The following is a 26,516-nucleotide window of genomic DNA, read 5'->3' on the forward strand; positions in this document are numbered from 1 at the left end:
CGCTTGTATTAAACCTGCTTGGGGAATTTCATAAGATCTCTGGATTCAGAATTAACTTACTTGAATAAAATTGTACTTTATCAGGGAATTCTCTGGTATGTCAGACCATGGTGGTTAAATTTTAGCTTATTGTATCACAACAATTTCAATATTTAAGGATAATGATTATAAGTAAACAAACAGATGTTTTTAAACAGCATCTTGTTTGATTGCTTAGATTGTACTTCCAAAATTATAATAGCTGGTCCTCCCTCTACATTACTTTAGGCAGGAAAGTTAATACTGTCAAAATGAATATCCCCCCAAGGCTCTTATATCTTTTTCAGTAAATCCTTCTATAGAGCACCATATCCTTATTAAGTAAGTCAAACTCAACTGTAATATAAATTTATCTGGAACTTAAAAAGACTAAACAGCTAAAACACAACTCTATGCAGATCTAAAGCAGATGATGATATGGCACTACCTAACATTTAGTTCTATTGCTGGGCTGAAAATATTTATAAAATATTGGAAACGGGCAGAAGTCCACAAAACTACACCTTCTTTCTTTGCAATAGAAAATAAAATCCTGTTCTTAACCTTCTCTATATGCTCCACTCAATGCTCAAGTCAACATCTTCTTTATTTTAGTCTTATTTTTCCCTGAACTGATGTACTTCTTAGAGTTGCGACACTGATGTACGTATGGTAGTGTGGAGCTGTAACAAATTCGTTTATGGCATACAGTTACCTCAATCCGCATGATATGTCTTGAAAAGTGGCTATTCTGTGTGATTCTGATCAAAAGTACAAGGGGACATAGCTGTTTGCAGATTACATATAGCACATGACAGAATATGCATACTTTAAGTAGATGAATTCCAATTAAGAGCATTCTCCATTGTTAGATTAAGTTTCATAGAGCACAAATTGGAACCCAAGGAATACAATAGGGCATTTTGTACAGTTATTGAAAACTACTGTCCTACAATACCTCCAAACGTGTTACAATAACAAACTTATACACTATGCTCCAAAATACCTGTGCCTGTTACAGATATATTACTGTTAAGTGTAATAAAAGCAATGTTAATCATTGATATACAATGGGAAAATCAGTAGAATACTAAAAAATCCCCTAATTAAAAAAAAATCTTTCATGTCACTAAAGTCATTTCTCTCTATTATAAAAAAAAAAATCTTAGAAGGTTGGAAGGAGACGAGATGTGATTTTCTCAGAGACACACTTTCATGTCCCGCAAGACAAGTCTGTGGCAAGAGATTTAACCACGTCCGGGGCCGGAAATAAAACAAACAGTAGATGACAAAGTAGAATGTCACAAAGAAACAAACAAACGGAAATTATTACTCTGTGAAATAACAGGACAGCGAAAAGAGATTGAATATATTGTTCGGATTTAAACTTTAAGTCAGAGACTTGTAGATCGTATAATTCGTGTTTTCATCAGGGAAAAAAAAAGTAGTGTTTCTTCCCAATGAGGAGGCATATCCGCGAGAATTAAAAGATTTGTTGTTTGGTGAAAGTTAAATACCGCAAGAGAAATTATTTCTCATTTGTGTGAATGCTATTGTCAGACACATTTCTTGTAGAGAGAAAGAAATGATATTCACTCACAGGCAGTTATACGTTGCGTTGTCATGATGTAATTCCAAACACGGAATCAAAATTCAATGCGATATTGATGAAAAGGTAAAAGTGAAAAGAGATCGAATATATGGAGATAGGCGATATAACAGAAGTGCACCGCACGAGATGCAGATCACGTGGTATGGCAGCAGCAGCAAGCCAGCAGATGATCAAGCAAAGAGGAGGTTTATAAAAAAAAAAAAAATATTTGTTTCCCATTGTATCACCGTTTAAGAGGGGGTTTTGGAAAAGTGACCGCATCTCCTTGGGGTGCGTTCAGCCCCCCTCTTCACAACGTGAGTGGCTGAGACATGAAGTGGCTGGAGCGTAACGCAGGTCGGGGGGGTGGGCTGTTTGGCAAGCAAAGCGAGCAGGGGGAGGGGGGTTGGCGGGCGAAGTGAGCGGGGGCAAAGCCCCCTAGTCTTTAAAAATGATAAAACAGGATACAAAAAGTTCTTCAATTAACAAAAAACAATTTAAAAGTTACTTTAAAAATCAATGTATAAGTGCTTTGTTGCATAGAAAGTTCATTTACAAATCTGTGTTTACATTTAACTTTCAATATGTTTTCGCAATTTAACAAAAAAACTTCAGTTATTGATAAGGTGAAGCAATATTATACACTTTGACTCGCTCAATAACTCATAATAGCTTATACTGACACACTGTACTTAACGTGTTTGATATGGCTTTTGTTGTAAACTTTTATCTGAAATGGTCCATCTGGTGTGAAAGTTCACATGACTTGCACCACAAAACTAAATCATCTTTCTTAAAGTGACAGTGCAGAATGAAAACAAAATTCCTTCACTTGTAAACGTCTCCATTTTTTAATATAAACATATGCTTGGTTGTATAAAGAAAAAGTGGTTTGTTTACATCAACCAAGATGGAGAATCCATTTTCTAGTACCAGTGGTTCTAAAATAAGCTAAACTGCCACTACCTAAAATTACAAACTGTCATAAAGCAAAGCAAACCTTACAAATACCAATTACCACATAAAAGAATTAAAAAATGTTTCATTATCTATTGACAGTCAATGCTGCATATATTAAAAACAAACGGATACACAAAGGAAATTTATTTCCATGTATAGTACATTTAAATATTTTCTTCTTAACTGCTTTCGCCATAGCCTAAATTGCAATAAAATGACTAATTACCACTATCAAGGGATGCAGCAATTTAAAAATCATTTTAATGGCTAACATGTAATCACTGCAGAAATCATCTACCAATCCAGGCACTGCTTGGCTCCTACATGTTTATCCTTAAAGTAACCAATAAGAGTTATTTTTTAATATTAAACCATCACAAGATGAGTGATCTTTGACCAAACTGTATTTAAAGTTTACCCTCAACTCTAACACTCAGACACACTGTTTTCCAAAGGCCTTAATCTTGCCATGATTATAGTCTCATTATCTCTACCATTCCCCGAGCATTTCTCACAAACATTCTTTAAATTGTTACTTCCATAAACACTGCAATCAGTGCACCTTAAATCTGGCTTTAAATTTGTTTAGCCATGTCCCTGCCACTCATCCAGAAGCACAACTAATCATGAACAAAAGAAAAATTACCATCATAATACAGGTGTGATGGAAGTCAAAAGTAACATCTGCCTGACAACCTCATAAAACTAAAGAGATAAGTAAATACACCTTTCCTTTACAATCATATTGAGGTTCTAAAGAAAGAAGCTTTTGGCATTAACAAGTGTGAAAATAAAAACTATACATTTTCAATTAATTTGCTAAAAAAAAAACAAAGAAACAAAACTGAAAAATGGTTTCTGCATACAACCAAGAATTACAGGAATAAAAAAAAAAACAGTAAACCAATAATCTTGGACATGTTACACCTCTAAACCTCAAAGATTTACTTGAAATAACTGGAAGGATAAACAAAAGGAGTTAGATAGCTGAGGATTTGGGTTTGATAGCTAGTACAAAACACTGGCTGGATTCTTCAATTACAAATTATAAATCTCAACTGTTCAAGTATAATAGTGCTACATCTGTTATGGCCATCAACTTTAAATCACTAAGATTAGTTATTTGATTCTTAACTGTGAATGAGAGGTAACAAGGGCTACAAAATGTTCTGAATAAACAAAATTTGTCAAGATTATTTCACTCGTTTTTTGGAGTAATATTATTGCTATTGAGATATAAAATGAAAAAATTAAAAAGAAATCTGATCTTTTTCTTAAAAGGAAGATTTTTTTGTACAGGAATCAAATTAAGGTCAATAATAAAAAAACAATGCAAATACAGGAACAGTTCAATCTACAGCAGGTATGGAACATTAAGCCTCAAATCAAACTACTACAAATATATTGCAAATTTAAAGCTAAGACAAAGGGAAATGATGGTAGCAGATACATAACATTATATTAAATAAAATATTAAAAGCCAAATGTTGTGAAATTATTTACTTTAGAAAATAAATGTAAGTTTGATAAAATTGAGTATACTGAACATCTAGACAAGTTTTACTTTTTTATTCTTTTTCACTGCTTAATGTAGGCAGACTGGCAAGAGTCAAAAATAAAACAAACAAAAAAATAAGATGATTACACAAAAATGAAGAGAACAAAATCAGTGATGCAAGAGGAATATTAAAAAAAAAAAAAACACACACACACACACACACACAAAGCAATGGGGGAAAAATATGCGCATATTTAAACATGATGGTAATCCCGCTGGCTCCAAAAGGAATAATTAATTTTGAAAACCCTAAAACTGTTAGGAAAAATTTCCTTTATAGTCTAAGTCATGTGGTAACACAAACATCTTAAAAACAAACTACTGAAGCACTACATTAGTCGGACATATAACATTTTTTACAAATAACATGATTTTTAGGTCATAGGCAAACTTCTGCAATGATAGTGAATTAAAACAGATTTCTGGAAACGTCATTTAACCTACAACACAAATGTTTTGAACTTGCACAATACAATGTAGTATTTAAAATGTAGGGGAATACCAATGAGGGACTGTGCAATTAGAAAGTAATCAATTATATTTGTTACAAATCAGTATACATTTTAATTGTTTCTATGAATATATAAATTGTATTCTTTGTCTACCACAAATGACCAGGAATTTTAATCATGCCTGTATTTAATTCTGCAAAGCTGACACTTCACTGTTCTAAAACTGAACATAAACTAATTTAAAAACAGCAGTACAGTTCACTGTCAGTTAAAAGGGTAAATTACAAAACAGCTTTAGAAAATACCCAATGCACACAAACTGCTACAGAAAGCGTTACCAGGTAAAGTTTAAGAATCTACTTGTTCTTGTTTCCTTTTAGTTTTTACTAGTAATCAGGAATGCACTAATGCATATTTTCTCACTGTTTTTAAGTTTGTATCTGCCGCATAACTATGCATCTTTAATTCTTATCATTCTCTCTCTCGTGCCTCGTAAAGCACCATGTACTCGATTAGGGCGTCAAATAAAATAAACATCAATGGAGATATTCTTCCTTCTTCGCAGGCACAAATCAGGCCGTATGATGCTCATTGTTATAATGGAACAAGAGGGGGAAAAAATAAAAACAGGAGAATTCGGGAATTACAAGAAGGCTATCCAAGAGTTACACATACTCAGTCCATAATAAGCTACCATTACCGACACTAGCAAGAAGGCTAAAAAAAATCTCAACATGCCCATTCTTCTTCTACAAGCCCGTAGAGGCCATCGAGGAAAATCCTGGACACAATCTTTCAAGAGACCCGCTGGTTGTACACGGCGAAACAGAAAAAAAGGAAATAAACTGCCGCGAGTTGGTGCGACTTTGCGCTATCCCCCGCGGAGAAAGGAAATTACTTCTGACACCTTCCCAAGAAAACCATATTAAAAAACAAAGCAAAGCAAATGGAAGGAGAGAGAAAGGAAAAGTATAACCTGGACGGTCTAGTCAGCACACGGGGTCTTCCTCCGTGGTAAAACGAGCCACTTCAAATAAAAAGTCCACGAGGCCACCTGGTGAACCCACAGATTAAAAGTGTCGATTACCACCCTGTCTCTCACTCTCTCACTTTTACAAGGGTTGAGGAAGCACTAATAACACAGTGACAAAGTCATTACAAGCATACTACACATAATATTTAACATATTTGTATATATTACGTGAGATATTGCCACAGTTTTTATTTAAAAAAAAATATCTTACCATGCACTCAACAGGTTTATTATAATTTTATGTTTGAAAAACATTATCTAAATACAACTTTCCAAACACGCTCCTGGGTTATTTTCACACTGCGCGGGCCGGTCAGACTGGATTGGACCGAACCGGACATGACCCAGCCAGTCCACTCCAGTTCGTCCTGGCGCACGCAAACAACCAGACAGGCAGTCACACTGAGGACCAACAGAAATGTCTTCGCCTATCTGCCAGCACTTATTTGACCATCACAACAGGTAAAGCTTGAGGAACCCTGTTCTATAGGATTCATACATCCAGCAATTTCGGAAAAATTACACAACGAACGTGTGTAAGGCATGTGAAACGCTACATCTACTCTTGTTTGGTGAAACACAGACGGAGGTACAAGACCCATTCGCCTCTCTTGACCACTTTTAAGTGTATTAAAACGATAATAAGAATTTAAATGATACTCCCATATAAAATGTGAATTATGTAAATCATAAACACACACTATATACACACACACACATAAGTAGAATATGTACTTGTGAGCATTATTGCTTTCACAATCAAAGATATACTGGTTGGGTTCATTAGCATGGAAAATAAACATTCAACAACTTTATATATTTCAAACGTCTATGTGCACATGTTTTTTAGGTATTATTTAATATTCAAATGTAGACTTTCTTGTGTATGGGTAATATTGTAAAGTGACATTAACATGATTTGTTTGAAGAAACTAAACCATACCACATGGAACTGGGACAAAGCAGAAGGGGCATTACTGCAAGGTGCAGTACACCAGTATACCTAATGTACACATTTGGTCCACAAGGACAAAAATGACCTCCTCCTTTATTAAATGACCATTTTGTAAATAACATTCAGTACAGTGTGGTGTTATCATATGCAGAAACTAGGAGTCACTTTGGAATTTGCTGCCCACTACTACATGGAAATAGTAAAAAAGTAACAATCTTGTATAGTTATAGGAAAACTGCACACAAATATATATAAATTTTAATATGTTACTTACCCCCACTTACTTTGTAGTGATGACAGAGACAAAAATATAATGTTTTCATGCAGTAAGGAGAGGGGGAAAAAAGTTTATGACAGTACAAAATGATGACCAATGTTGCATATCTCATTTATCGGAAAGAAGTCCTGACACACAGTTTATGATGTGCACTCATTTTTCCAGGAGTGACCATTTAATTTTTTTGGCAAAAAATGCATTTATTTTACACATTTTGAGTATACAGCTGGATAACATACATGTGGATCATGAGACATGGGTAACAGATTTTTTTCTTTTCCCTCATGGATGTTTTTCACATGATTTGCCACTGTACAGCATTGGTCACCATTAAGCTCAATTATATGAAACATTTCCCCTCTGTTCTGCATAAAACTGTTTGTTGGTCATCACTATAAAGTACACAGTGAAAGATATAAAAAGTATATAATTTTTGGGGAGAGTATTCCTTTAAGTATTGCATTTGCAAGATCTCAGACAATGCATCTACTGTAGTAATACAGACAAAAGAAGCCACATTTAACATCCTTGAATGTTTTTCCATGCAATAAGACAATTTTGATTTCATTTTTAGTACTAAGACTGACATTGCACCTTCATTTACTTATTTGTTTGCCCAGCAAATTTCTTACATATTCACAGACATCTGTTTCTTCAACATTTGTCACAATCTCTCAGTAAGATATTATACTCTCTTTCAACACTATATTTAAATGCAAAAGAATAGTACAACATTTTTATGATAAAAAAAGATGTGTGCAAAAGATCAGCAAACAGATATAGGAATTTCCCCCAACCTGCTTGTTCAGTGGGACAAAGAGTGATTTATTCCATTAATGACCAAGCATTTTAAAAGTGCGGAAAAAAAATCTAATTTAACAAGAGGGCAGCACTGTGGCACAGTGGTAGCACTGCTGCCTCAGTTAGGAGACCTGGGTTCACTTCTCAGGTCCTCTCTGCGTGGAGTTTGCATATTCTCCCCGTGTCTGCGTGGGTTTCTTCCAGTTGCTCCAGTTTCCTCCCACAGTCCAAAAACATGCAGGTTAGGTGCACTGGCAATCCAAAATTGTCCCGTGTGTGTGCCCTGCCCAGGGTTTGTTTCCTGCCTTGCGCCCTGTGTTGGCTGGGATTCGCTCCAGCAGACCCCCGTGACCCTGTAGTTAGGATATAATGGGTTGGATAATGGATGGATGGAAATTTAACAAGACTGCCTGTGTGTAAATTACAATGTTATAGTAAAAAGCCTGGGTAAAAGGCATTATTCTGCATGTCTAAAAACATCAAATATTTCCCGTCCCCTGCAAAGAATGATCTAGCAAAGGTTGGACAAATGGAAAATATAATGTCCTTACCAACTATTATACACTTTATACAAGACTAATCAAATACTCCTGTACAATTACCGTTAAGTCAAATTATCAACTCAGAATAGCAAAAGAGCTCAAAAATTGTAAATCCTATGATTTGTCAAAGACCCCACCTTCCCCAAATGGTGCAATTATCTTAACCCAAATGGCCAGTCCCATTCATGGGCCACACTGATTTTATCCCTTTAAAAAAAAAAAAAAAAAAAAGTGGTCCCTCTGCCCTAAAGGTAGAGATACTTGAGTTAACACAGGTTTTAAAGGAGATGTAATCATCTACCAAGAAAAGGTCTGTTATGCAAAGTTTGGGGGGTTTGATACCAAAACAATTGAGACCTCCACAAAACAGGCAACATTTAATTATTAATGTAGTCTTTTTGTTTTCATCACAGTGACCTGCAACGGAGAGGCACTCTCCTTTTGTCCAAATACTGGCGGGATTGGCACTAGATGCTATTGACCCAGAAAAGGATTTATCAAGTTAGAAAAAGGATACATGGCGGGATAAAAACCACAATGACTTTTTTTGTGGGATACTAAAACAAAATTATCAAGAATGTGTTTAACATATTAAATTATACTACAAAAATATGTATAAACTGTATATAATAAATTACTCCCATCCCAAAACCAAAACATTGAAATAAGGTTTAATCCTCATCTGAATCTTACAATTCACTCATTCACAAAGAAAATAATTTTGAACATCAAACCAAGAGAGGCATATATTATTACTGCAATCCACTCAATGTTGCATGGTAACCAGAAGCACATCACAATTGACAATTTACAAAACCAGCTCAAAGGAAAAATCCCACAGGACTGGAAAGTTTTGCATAGATATATACTGTCTGTCCTCTTGGAAATGTAAGGCAAAATGATAAAATCAAATTGTTGGGGAAAACAATAACATAGCATGTCACAGTCACACTAAACCAGATATGTCATAGTGACATAGCCACTTATTAAAGCTGGACTTTATTTTAAATCCATTATTATTACATTTTTAGACGTATATTTATTCAAACTGTATGTGGGTACATGTACATTCAAATACATAATAAATGCAAACATAAACACACACACACACAAATCCAGGCCTGTTTTCTGGCTATTAGAATGTATGCATAGTAAGTTCTTAATGTGCAAGATAGATCAATATTTCTCTTAAATGTTTTCCTCATGCAAAACCTATACTCAATGTTCTTTCCTAGAAGTTAAACTAAGGCGCAAAAAAAAAAAAAAAAAAAAAAACCTAGTGGCTCATCCTAAGCTACTTCTGTTTTCTGTACTGTCTACATGTACATTAATTAAACTGGCAGATAAAAATGACTTTTGTGGTCTTAAAACAGGCATTAGCCAACCAGACTGTTATGTTTTACTACAGCCTGTTGTAAACTAAGCAGAGCAGTAAATACGACTTGACAAGCTCATAGGACCTCCTAGTCAGATAAGCTTAAAACTATTTATTGAATTACCAAGAAGTAATTTCATTTAAAGGGTGACTAGTAAAAAAACAAACAAACAAAAAAATTCTGGTTTGCACAATTTCCTAATTTTGTGTTATTTAATTTTATGGCAAGAAAGGAATCCTCCTCCTGTTTAAAAACTTCTAAAAACATCCCCAATTAACTAATTACAACTCAAAATATAGAATCTGCCATCTTTTCTCTATACTGTTAGACAAGATTTGGTTTTGTGGGGGTGTGGAAAAGAAAGAAGCTAATCTGGAACAGACCCTCATCCATTATTGATGTAGTACTGTTACTGGTCAGAAAGGGAAAAGAAATTAGAGGGGCTTATGAAAAGATCACTAAGGGATTTCTGCACATGACTGGAACACTTAATATAGTCACACAGCCTATCAAACGTGGATCTTTTTGATGCCTTAGAAGATGGTATGCAAGTAAAAGACCTGTGCTACTGTATTTTTAGTTTATCTGATACAGCACTCCCCAATGAAAAATATACTTGTTTGCAGCCCACTAAAATATTTATTTTAAACCAATACCAAGCAATTACATTGGTTATTTCCATAAAAAGAGAGGCTTAATATAAGTTTTAAAGAATATTTGGGATTTTTTTATTAGAACATATCATCAGTGAAAATCCAGTTAATTAATAAGAGGCAAGGTTTTGAGTTTCGTCAAGGATCAGTGTAACGTTCATGTGAACCACTGTACACATTTATAGGCCAGTGGGAATAAAATTATAGATGTACAATTCCCTACAGTAACATGTTTCACTTTCATTAGATACAGCACTTATGCCATTAAAAGTGAGAAAAGTTTCCACAAAGCCTTGAAAACCTAACTGACAACTTTTCCTATTTCAACCCCTCAATGAATAACTCCTCTCCCCAGCCCCTCTTTTAATGTATTTAAAGGGGAGGTGGATTGGGGGTCTACTTTCAGAAGGTTGTCCTAAATAATTCTCTTCCCACAACTTCTGCAATGTTATTCATGTAAAAAAAAAAAAAAAGACAAATTATTAAATCCCTCTGTTTTTCTCATGCATTCTTATTCATTTAAATGGGTCACATCTTTAGCATTTTCTTTTTAGTGATTTGAAAATATACAAATCCATTTGAAAAACGAAAGATATACATTTCATACAGATATTTGATATCTTTGTATTGCATACTGTATAAAAGCGCAAACGTGCAATACTGTGTATTGAACTATATGATATCTGACAAAACTCACTTATTGTTTCTATCTACCTTAAACACCAGTTCTTGCTGTATTTTACTGATCAAAAGCTGTCATCTCTGGATCTCTGCAGTACTCAGGTTAACCAGCAGAATTACATCACTATTACATAAATCATTTGTCCCTGCAGGATTAATGAAATATTGCAGATTTCACACATTGGTGGAGGACTTAAAAAATGATTGTGCAAAAGATTATATTACACAATATAGAAGGAGTTAAAAATAAGATCCACAATACATTATGAAAACTACCCTCAATTACTATATTAACTATATGAAAACAGTGCACTTAAAATAAAACCAACAATCAAAAGAAAGTTGATTCTGGATAACTACTTCAAAGCCAAATGCATAGAGCAAATGTCATGCACAAGGTTCTGTATGTTGCATGTTTATTGTTGGTCATGACGTATCTATAAAGTGCCTTAGAACAATTAAAGTTGTAAATGTAAAATAACACCTCTCTCAACAAGCATAGTCAAAGGCTTTAAAAACCACTCACAAGCAGTTTTATATGCCCAATGAACAGTGACGGATTGTTTATTGTTGGAGTTCTGGTATACTTTCTTTAAAAAAAGGCTTTACCCTTCTGACACACCATAGCCACATCATTTTTTAAATATTTAGCTCATTCCATGATCCAATGTCTTGCCTGATCTCATTCATCTGAACACTCAGAATGAAGCAGCATGCCACACACGCCTAAAACACACAGATTTTAACAGAAAATTAATTGAAATGTGTGTTTATTTTGTTTTTATGTCTTGTGAGGTTCTTAAAGTAATAAACAAATGTCACATCTTCACTAATGGTATCTGCTTTTCCATGTGTTTTCAAGGCACATGTTATACAGTTCTAGGATTTGTTTTAATTAGTGATTTTATTTGTATTTTCATCGCTACAGTCTGCTGAACAGCTGTCACCTTCAGAGACATTTTCACACTACGCAAATGTGGTCAAGCTCAAAACATGCACCATACTGCACAAGGCTCTCTAAAACCATGCTTAAATTAAGTAGGCTTATTAATGCATAAAAGGAACCAAGAGAGGTAGAAGCCCTTAAAGTGTTATAATATAAACTAATACAACTCTCCTTATGATCAGTTTATATGAAGCCCTGAACATATTGTACATTTTTAATAGAACTACGTCATTTAAACAGGACTACAAATATTGGGCTGAAGTGTAGCCTGGGTACAAGAATCTCTCAAGTTACACAGCTCTGTAAGAATTTCACTGCTGCCCAGATACAACAGGTTACAGTGATAGGTGACAGTGCTGCATTGCACAGACGCAGTACTGCATATTTGAAATAAAAGATAAAGCAAATTTTTGCAGATACTTTGCATAGTCCTTGTATTATTTTATGTGTTGAGAGATACTGAAGATTCCAGAAGATAGAAAGAGTGTCAAAAACATTTAAAACATTGATCCCAAGGAATCAGAAAAGTAATATATTGCATGACAAAACATAAGGATCACTGGCACACTTTATCCTTTCCATTTGAGCTAAAGTTGGTGATGTATCCTAAATAATTCCTCACACAATTTACTGTTTTTGCTAGATTCTAGTATAATTTTATGCAGAACAGAAATTGAAAGCTCTTCCAGTCAACCACTTTCTATTAAGACCAGACAAGTTTTTCTTTCTTTTTTTCCTGTTTGATTCTGGGTAGCAAGTTAGGAACCAAAACAATATGTTATAATAGTACGGACTTCCCTGGAATCTAATGTCTGCATCATTCATTTCATCAAATTCTTTAATGATTTCAAAAGAAAATATAAATCTACACCTGGCACCTCAGAATTAATAAAAACATAACCAGATACATGTGTATCATTCACTCCATTGCATTAAATACTAAATCAACACAGCATCTACACATCCTGACAGACTCACTATGAGATATACATACAAGCTGATGAAAGCTGCCTTTTATGAAACAGAAGGATTTCTGGGTGTGTGGAAGGACGCATACGGTTATGAGAATTTTGTATAGGAGGGAGACTTTTAATAGGCATGTTTACTTATGAGTTCTGCTAAAACTTCTCTCTTTTTCTCCCTCTCTCAGCAAGAGCATCTCTTCTTGATATCTTTCAACACCGCAGACATTTAAACCCTTTTAGTATTAAAACTTTAATGGATGCTTTCATCAACATGTTCAGTTTTTCTTTCCAATGGAATTTATTCAATTGATCACAAGTAAGCAAAGAGTTTGGGGCACCATCCTCCACAACGTATTATATTAAGTTGAAAAGAAATGAGAACAAGTAGTTAAACTGTGATATATACTTGAAAGAGTTAATGTAGGCCCCAGAATTAGAGAGAATTAAAAAAAAAAATCCATACTATGCACTGATAATGAGTGGATACTTAATAAATGCAGCCAACACAACGTACAGTACACACCCTTAATAAAATAATTTTAAAAAACTTAAAATAAGAAAAGCAACAAGTAATCCAATAAAATGTATGGTGAGTGAATTTTATGTTGTTGAGATTGACAGGGATTTTTCTTTGTACCTAAGATTATTCTTATTAACAACAGATCACGATGTAAGAGGTTTTTTTTCTTCATTTAAATTTTAAAATAGCATCTTCCTTGTTACCAGTACAAATTAAGTTACAGGTATTAAATGCATTTTTTTCTTTTCCAGCTTATACAATATTTGTGATTGTGTAGCAGGCTCTGTGAAAGTGCTCATTGTAAAAAAAAGTGCAACCTTAACTGTGTGTGTATATATATGTATGTATGTATGTGGAGTACTTTCCATAGTTCCTGCTATTTCAAAATGCTTCACAAGTATAGTGTGCTGCCACTTAGAGCTCAAATGTATAGAGATTTATTCAGGGTTGTAGCACAAGCCAGTGTAGCAGTATCACATGAAAATGAAAGCAAGTTTACAGCATTTATTATTGTATATTTGGCAGATGCCTTTACATACTTGTAAAATTTTGATAGATTAAAACCGCTTATACATACACTATTTCTTAAATTGAACTTTCAGGCAGAATAAACAAATTGCTCAGGATCACACAATGAGTCAGAGAAGAATATTAAACTAGCTACAATCCAATAACCTAACCACTATGCCACACAACTTGCAAGAAACAATAGTTGTTTGAATTTAAAATACATAAATACAATTCAAAAACTATGTTTATATACAAGACTATGAATACTTTAATTCATAATCTGTAATAATAAACCATTATTTTGCCTTTAAAAGGATACCATGGAAATACAAATCATGACCATTAACTGGAAAAGGGGACTTGAGAATGTCATATTTTGTTTACAGAGGTTTGGGTATACTGTATAAAGTATTGCATATGTAAGAACACAGTGAATGGCACAAGAACTCCAATTTAGAAATCTATAAACCCGTCTCCCTTAAAGAATTCTTTCCAATCCAATGCCATATCCAGTTTTTTTGTGAAACATATATGCAAATTAACAGTTATCTTTTTCTGTGCTGATTAAACTTAAGTGTTCAAAAAGTAATTTGTATCGCTTATTTCTGAAAACACCAGTTGGGTTGGATAGGAGAAACCTGAAAACATTACTCTGTCTTGGTTAACACTGAGCTGACTAAACCGAGAAGCTTTGCTGCAAGAAACTTGTTTAACATGATTGTTCTTTAGATAATGACTTAAATATTCTCAAGCTGAAATGGAGCGGCATGAGACGGTGTCCAATGAATGCATACACAACTTAAATAGAAATTTGCCTCACTGGGCTATAGGGTTCAAATCTGTCAACTAATATGAGTTACCTGCATTTGAAAAAGAAACCAGAAAGGAATACAATTTACACATACTATCATATCAGGTATGCCTCTCTGTCTGATTTCTGAACATTCTGATACTGTTACGGAATCATGAACAGATATAGCCTGTCCCCACAAAATATATGCAAAAGGGTGTATAATAAAATGGTTTTATCTAGAGATATTAACAAACATTAAATTCACACATTAGGAAGTTAGTTCATAACTTTGTATCTACTTTGCAGTTATTAAATATCAAAAAAGTAAGATTTACCAGTTAACACAGTGGACAAACTAAATATGGCAGAACAATAGCAAATCATATGAGATGTACTTACAAAAATAAACTAGTACTTCCTTTGCCTCTTAGTCATGTAGTCAAGTGAACATTTCCGAAGTCTGTTATATTAAGAAAATGCATGTAGTACTCCAGACACTAAAATGAACTTCCACCTCATATTAACTTCACAACTTTATTTGCCTTTCAGATGTTTTCACTTAAAAAAAATGCTTCTAGACCTGCAGTTTTGCTTCAGCTAAACATTACACACCTAGAATCATAAACATTTAATTCTTAAAATGCACCTGAATGTTTTTCAACAAAATTTTTACATACATATTATGTTCACACAAAACCTTTTACTTTTAACAATAAAGTCTTCATATTTTTTAACTTGCTTTACTAATGTGTAATGTGTATTATTAAACACTGTAGTATGTTTAAAACGGTGTTTGCGAAGATATGGAAAACTTCCAGAAAGTCTCTTATGGAATTTATTAAAATATTGCTCCTAAAACCATTGACATTTTACTTACATCTACACCAAAAATTCATAAAAGATGAATGCAGTAGGTACTGTAGGTTTTGTTGGCAAAACTGGTTTAATATTCTTTTGTTAGTTAATAAATACAGTTAGAACTACTGAGTTGTAAGAATCTCCCGGTTAAAAGCTTCAGTGAGCTTTAAATTTTGTGTTTTTTTTTTTTTAAAATGGCATCAGCATACTGGCCTGGCCTGTTAATTTACTAATCATTGCCATAACTAACTTTTTTAACGGTTTACTATTCACAAAGGAGAAAAATAACTGCATGCAATGAATTAAAACTCTCCTTAAATATGTTTTGCTGCAGTTTTAGAGTATTTACACTGATATGAAAATGCCCTTGGGCTTGCAGGGCTTTGGGAAAGCAGAGTTTTTAAACATAATTGGAATCGCTACTTCCTTGGTCTCCTGTCAGAAGATGTTCAGACACTTGTCACAATGCATTTGTGGCCCAGTTGTGCTTTATGAATACATATGCAGAAAATTAATGAAATGTATATTCTTTCAGAAAAGTAACATGGGTTTCCTTTTTAAAATAAGACAGCAGCATGTGAACTTCCACTGGTCAGCTGTGGCTCAGTTAAATTGCTGATACCAAATCAATACCTTAATTTTTTTCTTCATTTTTCCATTTATACACATTATGCAGAATTACATGTCCCGACAATAGAATATAAACTAAATTATTTCAATAGCAGCACTTTAGGTGTCAAATATATAAAATATTGTAGTAGGTATGCTTAAGCATTTAACATTATTGAATTAAATTTTGAAAAGGTAAGATTAATAAGGAAAATAACTGGCTCTTACAAAACTTTACCCTCTGGACCCAAATTGCTATTCTTTTTCGTAAACTACTGCCAACAAATAATGAAACTGTACTGAGTGATTTCCATATTCTAATAGACATATTTGATAATGAATGTTATGCCCTAGGCTAAATATACATTACAAACTGAGCATACAGTATTTGTAAGGTATATAACATTTAAATTCTTGAAGACCTCTGGGGGAGGTCTCAAAGTGCTCCAATGTTAGTTAGTTTGGTTTTTTTTTTGTTGTTGTTTGCCTCTTTTTTAAACAAAAATGTTCATGCTAAGGAAATATAGCATTCTGCTTTACTGAAAAAACTTGTCGACTGCCTTTTGTAATCATATCATTCTTATTTTGAAACGGTCATTGTTACAAACAGCTTTCCGATTGCTCTAAAAATTCCAGAAAATACAAGACATGCTGAAATATCAGCTCAGCAGTTGACCTTTAATAGCAAAACACTTTCTTGACATAATCAGGCAAAACTGTACCTTAATATGACCTAGCTGACATCACAACACTATTCTTACATTGTAACCATGCACTCTGAAAGTATATATTTTTGCTTTCAATTATGGGCAAATGTTAAGAAAACAGGAACACAACACAATGTACACATATATTCTAAACATTACTCTAAATTCTTTTGTCCACTTGCAAGAGCGTTGCCTTAAGCAACCACTTAAAAAATATAAAAGTAAATTCTTAGTGTTGTAAAATAATGATGGAGAGAATGCCCAGACACTTTCCTTTGAAATCACAAGTGTCCATGCAAAACAGCTATATGGATGACCTTTCAAAGACCAGGAAGATTTGGAAATTGACCCGAACAAGTCCAGCCCCGAGAACAGATGGGTACAGATTAGAAAGAGTAAGTGAGAGTTATAAATTTTGTCTTTCTGTTGTTATTTATTGTAGAAACAAATGAAAACTGAGATTAATCTGATAAAGTGACTAAAGCTTAATAGAGCATATTTCAGAGACAATCCTTTTTTGAAAGTCATAAATTAAATGTTACACTCTATATAGCAGTAACTGAAAACTATATGCTTTTTACTTCATCCCTCAAAATCATATGGAGCAACATGAGAAGACTTATCAGGCAATATAACCAAAGTGCAGGCTAACATACAAATGACAATGCCCATTTTAAAAAAAATTAACTTTTCTTGCCCGCACTGATTTTTTTATTTTACACATTTAACTGTACTGTTTTTCACTAAAAATGCTAGTGTTACAGACTTATCATATAAGGTACATGTGTATTTATTCCAATTTTGAATTTGTAATGAAAATGTTTTACTGACAATATAGAAATACTGAACAAAATAAATGCTGGGTACTTTTTAAGACCACATTATAGGTGGCAAGTATTAGGTTTTTTCTTAACATATTACAAAACAAAAAAGGCCAGAATACTGAATATAAGACTCTTTGCACATATTAATTATCTGCAATTTTAAAACCTGCACTTGAAATTTTCTTATGTGGCCTTAAGACTATTATACATTTACCCTGACAGCAGCTTCCATTTCCCAAACAATGATCTCCATTAGAGCAGTTCTGACTAATGCAAGCTTCTGTTTACATTTTAAAGAACTGGAAAAAACAGAATTAAACGAACCCCACCCTATCTTACACTTGTCCTCTCCCACCATTTTCTCAGAAAGGATTTTGCATTTTAAAAGGTTGGGTTTTCTTCTCATAACCTTTTAAAATGTTTTATTTCTTAGGACAACATAAGGTTTTTATTTCAGCCTAACCCACTCACATTTATAGCTACTTTCTGTCTCTCTCTCTCTCTCTAATTAGCCTACAAAAAAATTGTGCACTGCTTTAAAGTATGTACGGCTTTTCAATTGACTAGTACAGCAGCATCTTTTTCTTTCTACCCTCTGTTGTTTTGAATAAATTGTTTTAAGTATAAATTACATTAACAGGCCCATAATACAAAAACAAGTTTTGAATGAAGTTATTTGTATCTCAGCAAACTGCACATGCAAACATACTCATCTGCACTCTCTCAAATATTTAAAACATGCAGCATGAAAAACCCTTTAGAGATAAATGTAAAAAGGTTTAAAGAATATAGTAAATTGGACTACTTTCAGCTAGACACTGACGATTTTCCAGTGCAGATAGTACTAGGGTGTTGTACCGTGTTAGCCATTATGAATGTAGAGAAAAGCCAAGCAAAATGACACCTTTACATCTTGCCTGAAGAAGGGGCCTGAGTTGCCTCGAAAGCTTGCATATTGTAATCTTTCTAGTTAGCCAATAAAAGGTGTCATTTTGCTTGGCTTTTCTCTCCAGTGCAGATATAAATGAAAAAAAAAAAACATTATATTACACTGTACATTTAGATCTAAATGTACTAAGTATCCCTTCAACATGCTCATACATTTGTATCAATATTCTAAAACGCACAAAACTGAATTGTAAATGTTTAAATAAAACAAGTGAAAAACTGCCTATCTATCTATATACATATACACACGCAATATACTGCTGTATTGAGCGCTGAATATTACCGCTGTGTTGTGTTAATTTTATAAATCGGACTGTGGTTCTCTCTGTACGTATGCGCGCATATACACACACCAAGCACCCAAACAAATATTTCATCTAAAAAGTAAAGCATCACCCTAGTATGGCCAGGCACTAAAATTCTGAAGAAAATTATATACGACGCAAAATGTATGTACTTGTGGAACTTGCATTTACTGTTTTAGTTGTTTGTTGTCAAATTTAGCATAAAAAATAAACACATTTTCAATTTCTCTCCAATAAATTCTCGAGCAAACCGCAATTGTACAACGATGTCTAAACACGTATTACAAAAGTAATTATATTATATATACACACACACAAATATACATATACACACACACACACACACACTAATGTGGTTATATAATTTTTAACAAGGTCTGAAGAGTTAGTAATTCAAATACAATGTGTTGAGAATTCCGTAAATATTATCAAATGGGAGGTAAACGATGGGGAAAATATTTTATTTTTGCTCCATAACTCGAACCGGTCTTATTCGTGACATCGCATTTGTTTGAGGAGAAAGAAGCGAGGCGGTTACGGGTGTAAATAGGCGAACTAAAACTGCTAGCACATCCAACTGACTTTTTACAAATACCGATGTCCTTACATTAACACATGAAAACTGTATGCAAAACAAAAGAAGCAATAACTACAAAGCAACCGCAAAAAAGAGGGGATTACCAATGATCAAAATGCAAGAAAATTTGTTTTCCGCATAAAATAAAAAAAATAATTACAAATAACTTTAATTATAAACGGACTCTGTTCCTGTCAATCAAGTGAACAAGTGTTTGATGTAAAAACTGTTTCAGCTGGTTAGTAATCGGCATTTCTAAATAAGTGTGTACCTGCGCAGACGTGCCCTTCACGATTGCACAAAACGAGCCCCTGCTGTGAAGGAGAAAGGAGCCGAGCCTGCGTCCAGACGAGCAGCAAATCGTGCGCTTGCTTGCCTATAGCTAGTTGCAGGACTCATCAAATACCATCGTCGTCCTCCTCCTTGCCCTTCGGTGCTTGGCTTGCTTAAAAATACTCGAAGCAGACTGCACGGTAACGCCTAAAACTTTCAGAATACAGTTTAATCAAACCCGTCTTTGGATTTATAGTTCGTATTAGGCAATGATTGCTGGATTTCGGATAGATTTGACAAATATGTACATTATGTGTTTTGTTACTGTGAAGTAAAAATAAGAAACGGGCGCGAATGTGCCGCTGCCTAAAATGAAATCTTTAATTTCCTTATTAAAGGATCTGGCGAATGGAGATTAGATCGGTTATTAAGTACCTGCAAATAAAGTTAAAGAGTCCAAGGTGCAGCCTGCTTCGGGTTTTTCGAGGACTCTACTTATAAACGCACTAAAATGCTTAACTAAACCTTCTGCATTCAATTGTTTTGTGTTTTTTTTACTTTTCCTAAACTAGATGTTACAACTATTTTTCGGCAATTTTGTGGCGACAGGAGGTTTCAATGTGTTTTTTATTTGTTATCTTCTCATCTTAAAAACTAAATATATGAACCACAACCTCGTTTTGATCTCGGGCCGGTTGCCCCCCAGCCTTGTTACTTAATTTTGATAGCGCCATTACTGTGGATACTGGGAAAAATACTGAGCATTATTCAGTACACCGGGATAATCATGCCTGATATACGTTTCATTAACACATGATTTATTAAGCATTACTGCGATTTTCACATACAGCACATAACAAAAACGGCGTACATTTTATATTCAAATATCGTGAACGGAATAAAAGCCTTACCGTGGTGGGAATGGAGGTTAATGGCGGACGGCATGTATTTCCCAGTGTGGATGGACGCCGTGTGCCCCGTTGATAAGTGGCCGGGAGATGGAGCGATGCGGCCAGCTGAAGCAGCGGACCCGAGTCGGTGCGACTCCATAGACAGCCCGGTAAGAAGCGGAGGAGGAACATGGACAGCTCTCGGTGGTCCAAAATCGCGGCCATCCATCATCCAAACCAGGGAAACAAACTAAAACAAAAATCCTCCGTCGGGTCAGAGTTTGCCGTCAGACAGTCCCTGTATTTCCAGGTGAATTGATGTCCTTTTCTTGCATTCTTTTGACCTAAAAAGGAGAAGAAATTCGTTGCTTCAGATGGTAAATCCACGATGGAATAAATCAGGATTAGTGCCGAATTCGTGCCTGTATTTTCCCAAGGAAGCCGCAGTTGCGGCAACAACCTAAAACGCTCTTCTCAATTTACGGGAACTCTGCGAGTGTTGCTCGGCTGCGCGAACAAGTCCTCAACACTGCACTCCGTTCCTCACAGTTCATATTAAAAGGGATAATAAATTGTTTGAAAGTGTATTTGAATAAAGCTCGATTTGCTTCAGCGTCAGACCTCAATGCATGAAAAACAACGTCCGCCTTTCTCGACAAGCAAAACACGAGCAAAACATAAAAATTGTATTTAATTGTAAATACTACATGACATCCATGTATTTCTGAGCAAACTAAGCAAGCACGCTGCCCGAAAACCTCACTTTAAACTTTCTTCAAACCCACCGCTGACTTCGCCTGCATCGTTATAAACGGCAAATATATTACGTTATGGATCAAATCGATATTTGAAATAATGTAAAAAAAAGTTATTTGGCAGAATTATCGAAACAATTTTAAACACTACTGTAAGACAAGCCAGTGGCACCCCCCCATAACCCCCCAAAAAGTGACGGTAACTTCCACCGCTCACATTTCACTCAGATTTTAATAGATTCCAGTGCAGCCAAGGGGCTGATCTGCACCTTACAGAATAATGATTTCTTTGGTAGGAACTGGGCATTTACAATTAAATATATAAAAACGAGGACCCCTTAAACTAGTCGAGGCGTTTGAAAATAAATAAATAAATAAACCTGGCTGCCCGGATTATTCACTAGTTTGTCAATTCCCTTCTTCAAACCTTTCAATAAAATTTTACCTTTCGTCCCCCACTGGACTGCGTGTTGTATAAAATATATCTCAAATGTGCTTTCCTGAGCATTTTAAACTTTCCAAGTTTTGGATTTTTTTTTTCAACTTCATGCTTTTTGCCAAACCTGGAAATGGCCAAGTCCTATGATTAAATTAAAAACAGCTTTTTTTCGGTAAACTCATACAATTGCTTCCAAAAAAAAGGGCGAAACGCGATTTAAATCCAGTTTTTGAAAGTCGAAACGAACCTTTATGAGAAAAAACGATCCCGATCAGTTAAAGCCAATTCCATGCTATTGGGTGTTCTTTACGAGACGCCCGACGGTGTTCATTTTTATAAACTTTACTTACAAAAATGCGTCCTTTCCGTATTCTTGAAGTCACCATTTCGCTGCTAATACAAAAATACTTAAATGATAAAATATAGTTCTGGATTAAACCCGAGTATTGCCCGCCTTTTCCTGGAGTTTGTTCCTAATGTTTAAAACCTACCCTTTTAATCCTTGTGTTTTGTTAAAAAAACATCTCCGCCCTGGAAAAGCAGAAGGCTCTTTACTTGAGCCGAGATCCGTAGTCTTACATGAGAAATCCCAATGTTTTAGTACATTCCAAATCGTGTTTGCGCGAAAACAAATCACAAACTCCATATACAGTCCATCCTTCAGTAAGCTATAACATAGAAAAATAGCCCCTTGCAAGTCCCTTTCTGTAGATCTCAGAAAACTCTTTAGCAATGAAACAAGCATTGTTTTACACGCCCCTCCCCCTTGTGGACAGCTCGCCAAATTTCACTGGGACGCTCTTGATTGGACAGTTCATTCGTCAGTCATTTGTATGTAAACACTTTGGCTTTCCGCCAGTCCTATAAAACCAATTATGGACCAAGGAGGTTGAGCAGTTTCAAGTCCCCCCCTTCTTCAAGAGCGAGAGATCAAAACAACCAGTGAGAATTTTTGGGAAGACGGTTTCAAGGCCGTTACACGTTTCAAGTTCTTTGCTGGTCAAAATAGCAGAGCAGCTTCAAGCGGATTCTGGTTATTGTATTCAGCTCAATTCATTTAGGTGTCCGGATCTCTTAAAATTCGGAATTATTTGAGCAGGTCCGTTGTATGAGTGGCTGGCATGTTGAAAAGGAGTGAGCTACGTGGTCTTTGCCACGGTATCCTGGAGCAAACAATCTGCAAATGACGTTGGGCCGCCGTTTGGGTTGTACGTTTCTCGCAGTGTTGCTGTATATATATATATATATATATTCTATCTCAATTTTTAGTGATAGCTTGAAGGCGATAAACGGTGTCGAAGTGTACAAAGTGGCTTTGTAGTCGTTCATATTTGTCATCTGGATCGAGCAATGTAACCGTTCCTGTATAGTAGTTAAATGGATATTATTTGTTTGGAAATCAAATACATATTTTACGTAGCTTATTAAAAATGACCAAGGGTGTAATTTGAGCTATTTTTCAGATTATATATTTAGGGTTGCTTTTTAGAAACAAAAACTATGATTGGTTAACAGTAGCAGTCTATATCACTGTCTGTTACGGAGATGAATGTCCAGTGGTGCATATTCACTTATTTGGGCGCTCCTTCATTCTGTAGCCTCTGGCAGTACAACCTCCATTGCAGGACTTTGAAAGAAAACGGGAAGGTGTGAAGTGTTTATGGACCATGGCATTTTTGTTAAAACACGAGTGTCTTGCGTACGCCGTAATTATACGTATTACTGTATAGGTTACCATTTTAATTAAAATTTATTATTTTGATTGTGATAATAAAGGGTTTCTTTCCAAAGATTGGATATGAAAAGAAAAAAAAAAACTGAAAAATTGGAAACTGCCAAAAACATGTAGACACACGTTACTGGACATCTAAAACAAATTGTTTATGAGATCTAGCATTTACACTGCGACGTTTACAGTATTAAACAGCACCTCAGTAATGCGTGAGTAACTGTCGGTAATTGTGTCTACCTTCGGTATGGATGACGCGTAGATGTGCACATGTAACCGTTTACTTTTGGTTTGACATGGAAGTCGGTGTCGTGCCTTATACTTTTTTCTTCCATTAAAAAAAGCTTCACAAAGGGCCATTGATTCATGTCATATGCGTGTGTGTGTGTGATATCTAACTCGCTGTCTCTGAAGGCTCCTCAAATAAGCATTTTTTGTTTGCTAAATTGCACCTTTTCTTAGCCGAACGAGCTTCTCTTGTCAAATTTTGTTTTCGTCTCGTCATTTTTGATGGGAGTCGATAACGGAACTATCAATGGCTCCTCACTTTTCTTGTAACAATCTTTCAAGTCTGATTTTTGTGTAAATTGGATGTACCTGTTCAAAACGCCATTTCACTTGATATAATCCACAAGTGGCTAAAAGAGAAATCTTACAATATTGGGGGAGAATCTACAGTAAGCCTTATGGGGAAATCAAAATAAATGTTCAGTAAAAAAGTGAAAAACTTTCTTGTTAGTTTCCTTTTCCAATATACTTAATGTAGGAAGCGGTTAATATCTAAGGAGTGTATGTTCTCAATTTACCATATGCCTTGCACTGTGTAACATTTCCGTTGGATGTTATTAGTGTGGGGCAGCACGGTGGCGCAGTGGGTAGCGCTGCTGCCTCGCAGTTGGGAAAACCTGGGGACCTGGGTTCGCCTCCCGGGTGGAGTTTGCATGTTCTCCCCGTGTCTGCGTGGGTTTCCTCCGGGCGCTCCGGTTTCCTCCCACAGTCCAAAGACATGCAAGTTAGGTGGATTGGCGATTCTAAATTGGCCCAAGTGTGTGCTTGGTGTGTTTGTGTGTGTCCTGCGGTGGGTTGGCACCCTGCCCAGGATTGGTTCCCTGCCTTGTGCCCTGTGTTGGCTGGGATTGGCTCCAGCAGATCCCCGTGACCCTGTGTTCGGATTCAGCGGGTTGGATAATGGATGGATGGATGTTATTAGTGTGTGACTTGCTCAATATTACAATATTAAGCACTTAAGAATATGGACGTATTATTAAACGAGACTAATTTCTGTAGTAGTGGTGCTTTTTAAGAAAATCAGTCATGTACAATAAAAGGACTAACAACAATTTTACTGAACAAAATCCAATGGTTTTTTTTATCTTAACCTATGTAGCATATAAACGTGAGTGCCTTTTCATCGTTAATATTAATACGTTAAAATGCAGCTTCTGGTTATATAATTGTTTTATACAAAAGACACTATATCAAGCCCTAGTAAAATACACTGATTTTTGCTTTAAAACGCAGACGTTTCGGAGAATTAAATATTTTGAATATTGCCTTTTGATTCATACCTAAACACTGTGCAAACGTTATTTTGGGAAAGTAAGCAAAACAAATCTAGCACTGTAGTCGCATTACAGGAAAAAAAAAAAAGGATAGAGAACATTGCTCTGTCGGTCTCAAACTCCCCTTAGCCAAGCCCCAATGTGGCGGTTTCAAGGCCGCAACTTTTTGTAAATAGAAAGGAGAAAAGGAATAGTCAAAGGGGAAAAGCAATGTCTGAATGTAATGGTGAGGAAGATCTCATCTGAATATCGCATGGGCACCCTTGCGGCCCCCTCCCTCCACTTCCCTGAAAAAAAGGCAACTTTTTGGGAAGACTCGTCAACCCTGGATTGCTCCCAATTTGGCCAAAGGATCAGCAGGAAGGAAAAGGGTAGAGAGAAGGGGGGGGGGGGTGATGGGGGAGGGGTGGTGGTTGTTGTTGCACAGAAAATTAATGCAACAGCGAGGCTTATGGCTGCCTGAACAGAATGCAGAGAGATTTTGAATGATCAATGGAGCAGCGATGAATGACAACCTCCCTCCAAGCTTATTTTCTTCCCTCGCTTGTTTTTTCATCCAATCTTTTTTGCGAACACTGCAAATGAAAATGCATTTTTTTTTACAAAAAAGAGAAATGATTGCAGCATACGCCGTCGATTTTTTTTTTCTTCTCACCCCCACCTCTTCAGGATTTAGCAAAACGTGGAAGATGCGGTATTATCCGGAATAAAATGAATAATCTTTCAAAGAAAATATACACCGTTTTTAAATGGCGGTATTATCAATCTTTAATGCCCCCTTTCACGCCCGGATACATCGAGAAGCTGTAATTTTTAAAGAAATGGGTATGTATGTAATAAATCATTCAGTTTGTAATAAAATTCCGTGTGTTATGTCTTTTGTTTGCAATGCCTATTTATTTTGTAGACGTTGGGGGCGGGTGGGGTGTTGATGGGTTTTGAAAGAGTTGCTGATATTCTAACCTCGATGCTCTCTAAAAATAGTTAAGGGTCGAACAAAATGGGCACGGTTTCTATATAACGCACACACGGAGTCCTGTTTAGCCTCTCGGTTAGATTCAATTTTAAAAGCGAAGTTAAGCTCCTGCATGCTGTTCAGTTTGCAGAGAGTGGCCATCTTTTAGGGTGTGGTGACTCTTTAAAGATCTCGATACACACAGGCCTTTATACCGAATGCATGTGTTAGATTTGGGCGAGCTTTTCAGGTCTCTACCGGCGCCGGATTGAAAGTAGCTCAGTTTCAGCATAAATGCTATCATTATTCTGATCGTCAAAACTTTCCAAACGTCATCATTGTTCGTCGGATTTATTTCTTGTTTTTCAAGAATCTGGCGAATCTGTCTGACATTGTCGTTTATAAAGCGAATAATCCTTTTTTTCAGACCTGGGCTTTATATTTCGAGATTCGT

General features: G+C 35.4%; 1 protein-coding gene and 1 long non-coding RNA gene across 11 annotated transcripts in view; both read right to left on the reverse strand.

The window, feature by feature from the left end:
• LOC127529615 (uncharacterized) overlaps positions 1-26,516 on the reverse strand; it is a 487,131-nt gene that overhangs the window by 287,442 nt on the left and 173,173 nt on the right. The gene's annotated exons all lie outside the window — the stretch shown is intronic.
• tnrc18 (trinucleotide repeat containing 18) overlaps positions 1-26,516 on the reverse strand; it is a 143,936-nt gene that overhangs the window by 98,918 nt on the left and 18,502 nt on the right. For 4 of the 7 annotated variants that reach the window (XM_028814405.2, XM_051933760.1, XM_051933761.1 and 1 more), the window contains exons 1-2: positions 22,308-22,544; positions 20,644-20,966 (exon numbers count right to left, since the gene is read on the reverse strand). In XM_028814405.2, coding sequence (XP_028670238.2) covers positions 20,644-20,854 — 211 coding nt within the window. In that variant the 5' untranslated portion in view covers positions 20,855-20,966; positions 22,308-22,544. Of the gene's footprint in view, positions 1-20,643; positions 20,967-22,307; positions 22,546-26,516 lie in introns of those variants that run through there. The other 3 variants (XM_051933763.1, XM_051933758.1, XM_051933759.1) reach the window with 2 other exon arrangements.

Source organism: Erpetoichthys calabaricus, chromosome 11 (assembly GCF_900747795.2).
Source record: "Erpetoichthys calabaricus chromosome 11, fErpCal1.3, whole genome shotgun sequence".
NCBI lineage: Eukaryota > Metazoa > Chordata > Cladistia > Polypteriformes > Polypteridae > Erpetoichthys > Erpetoichthys calabaricus.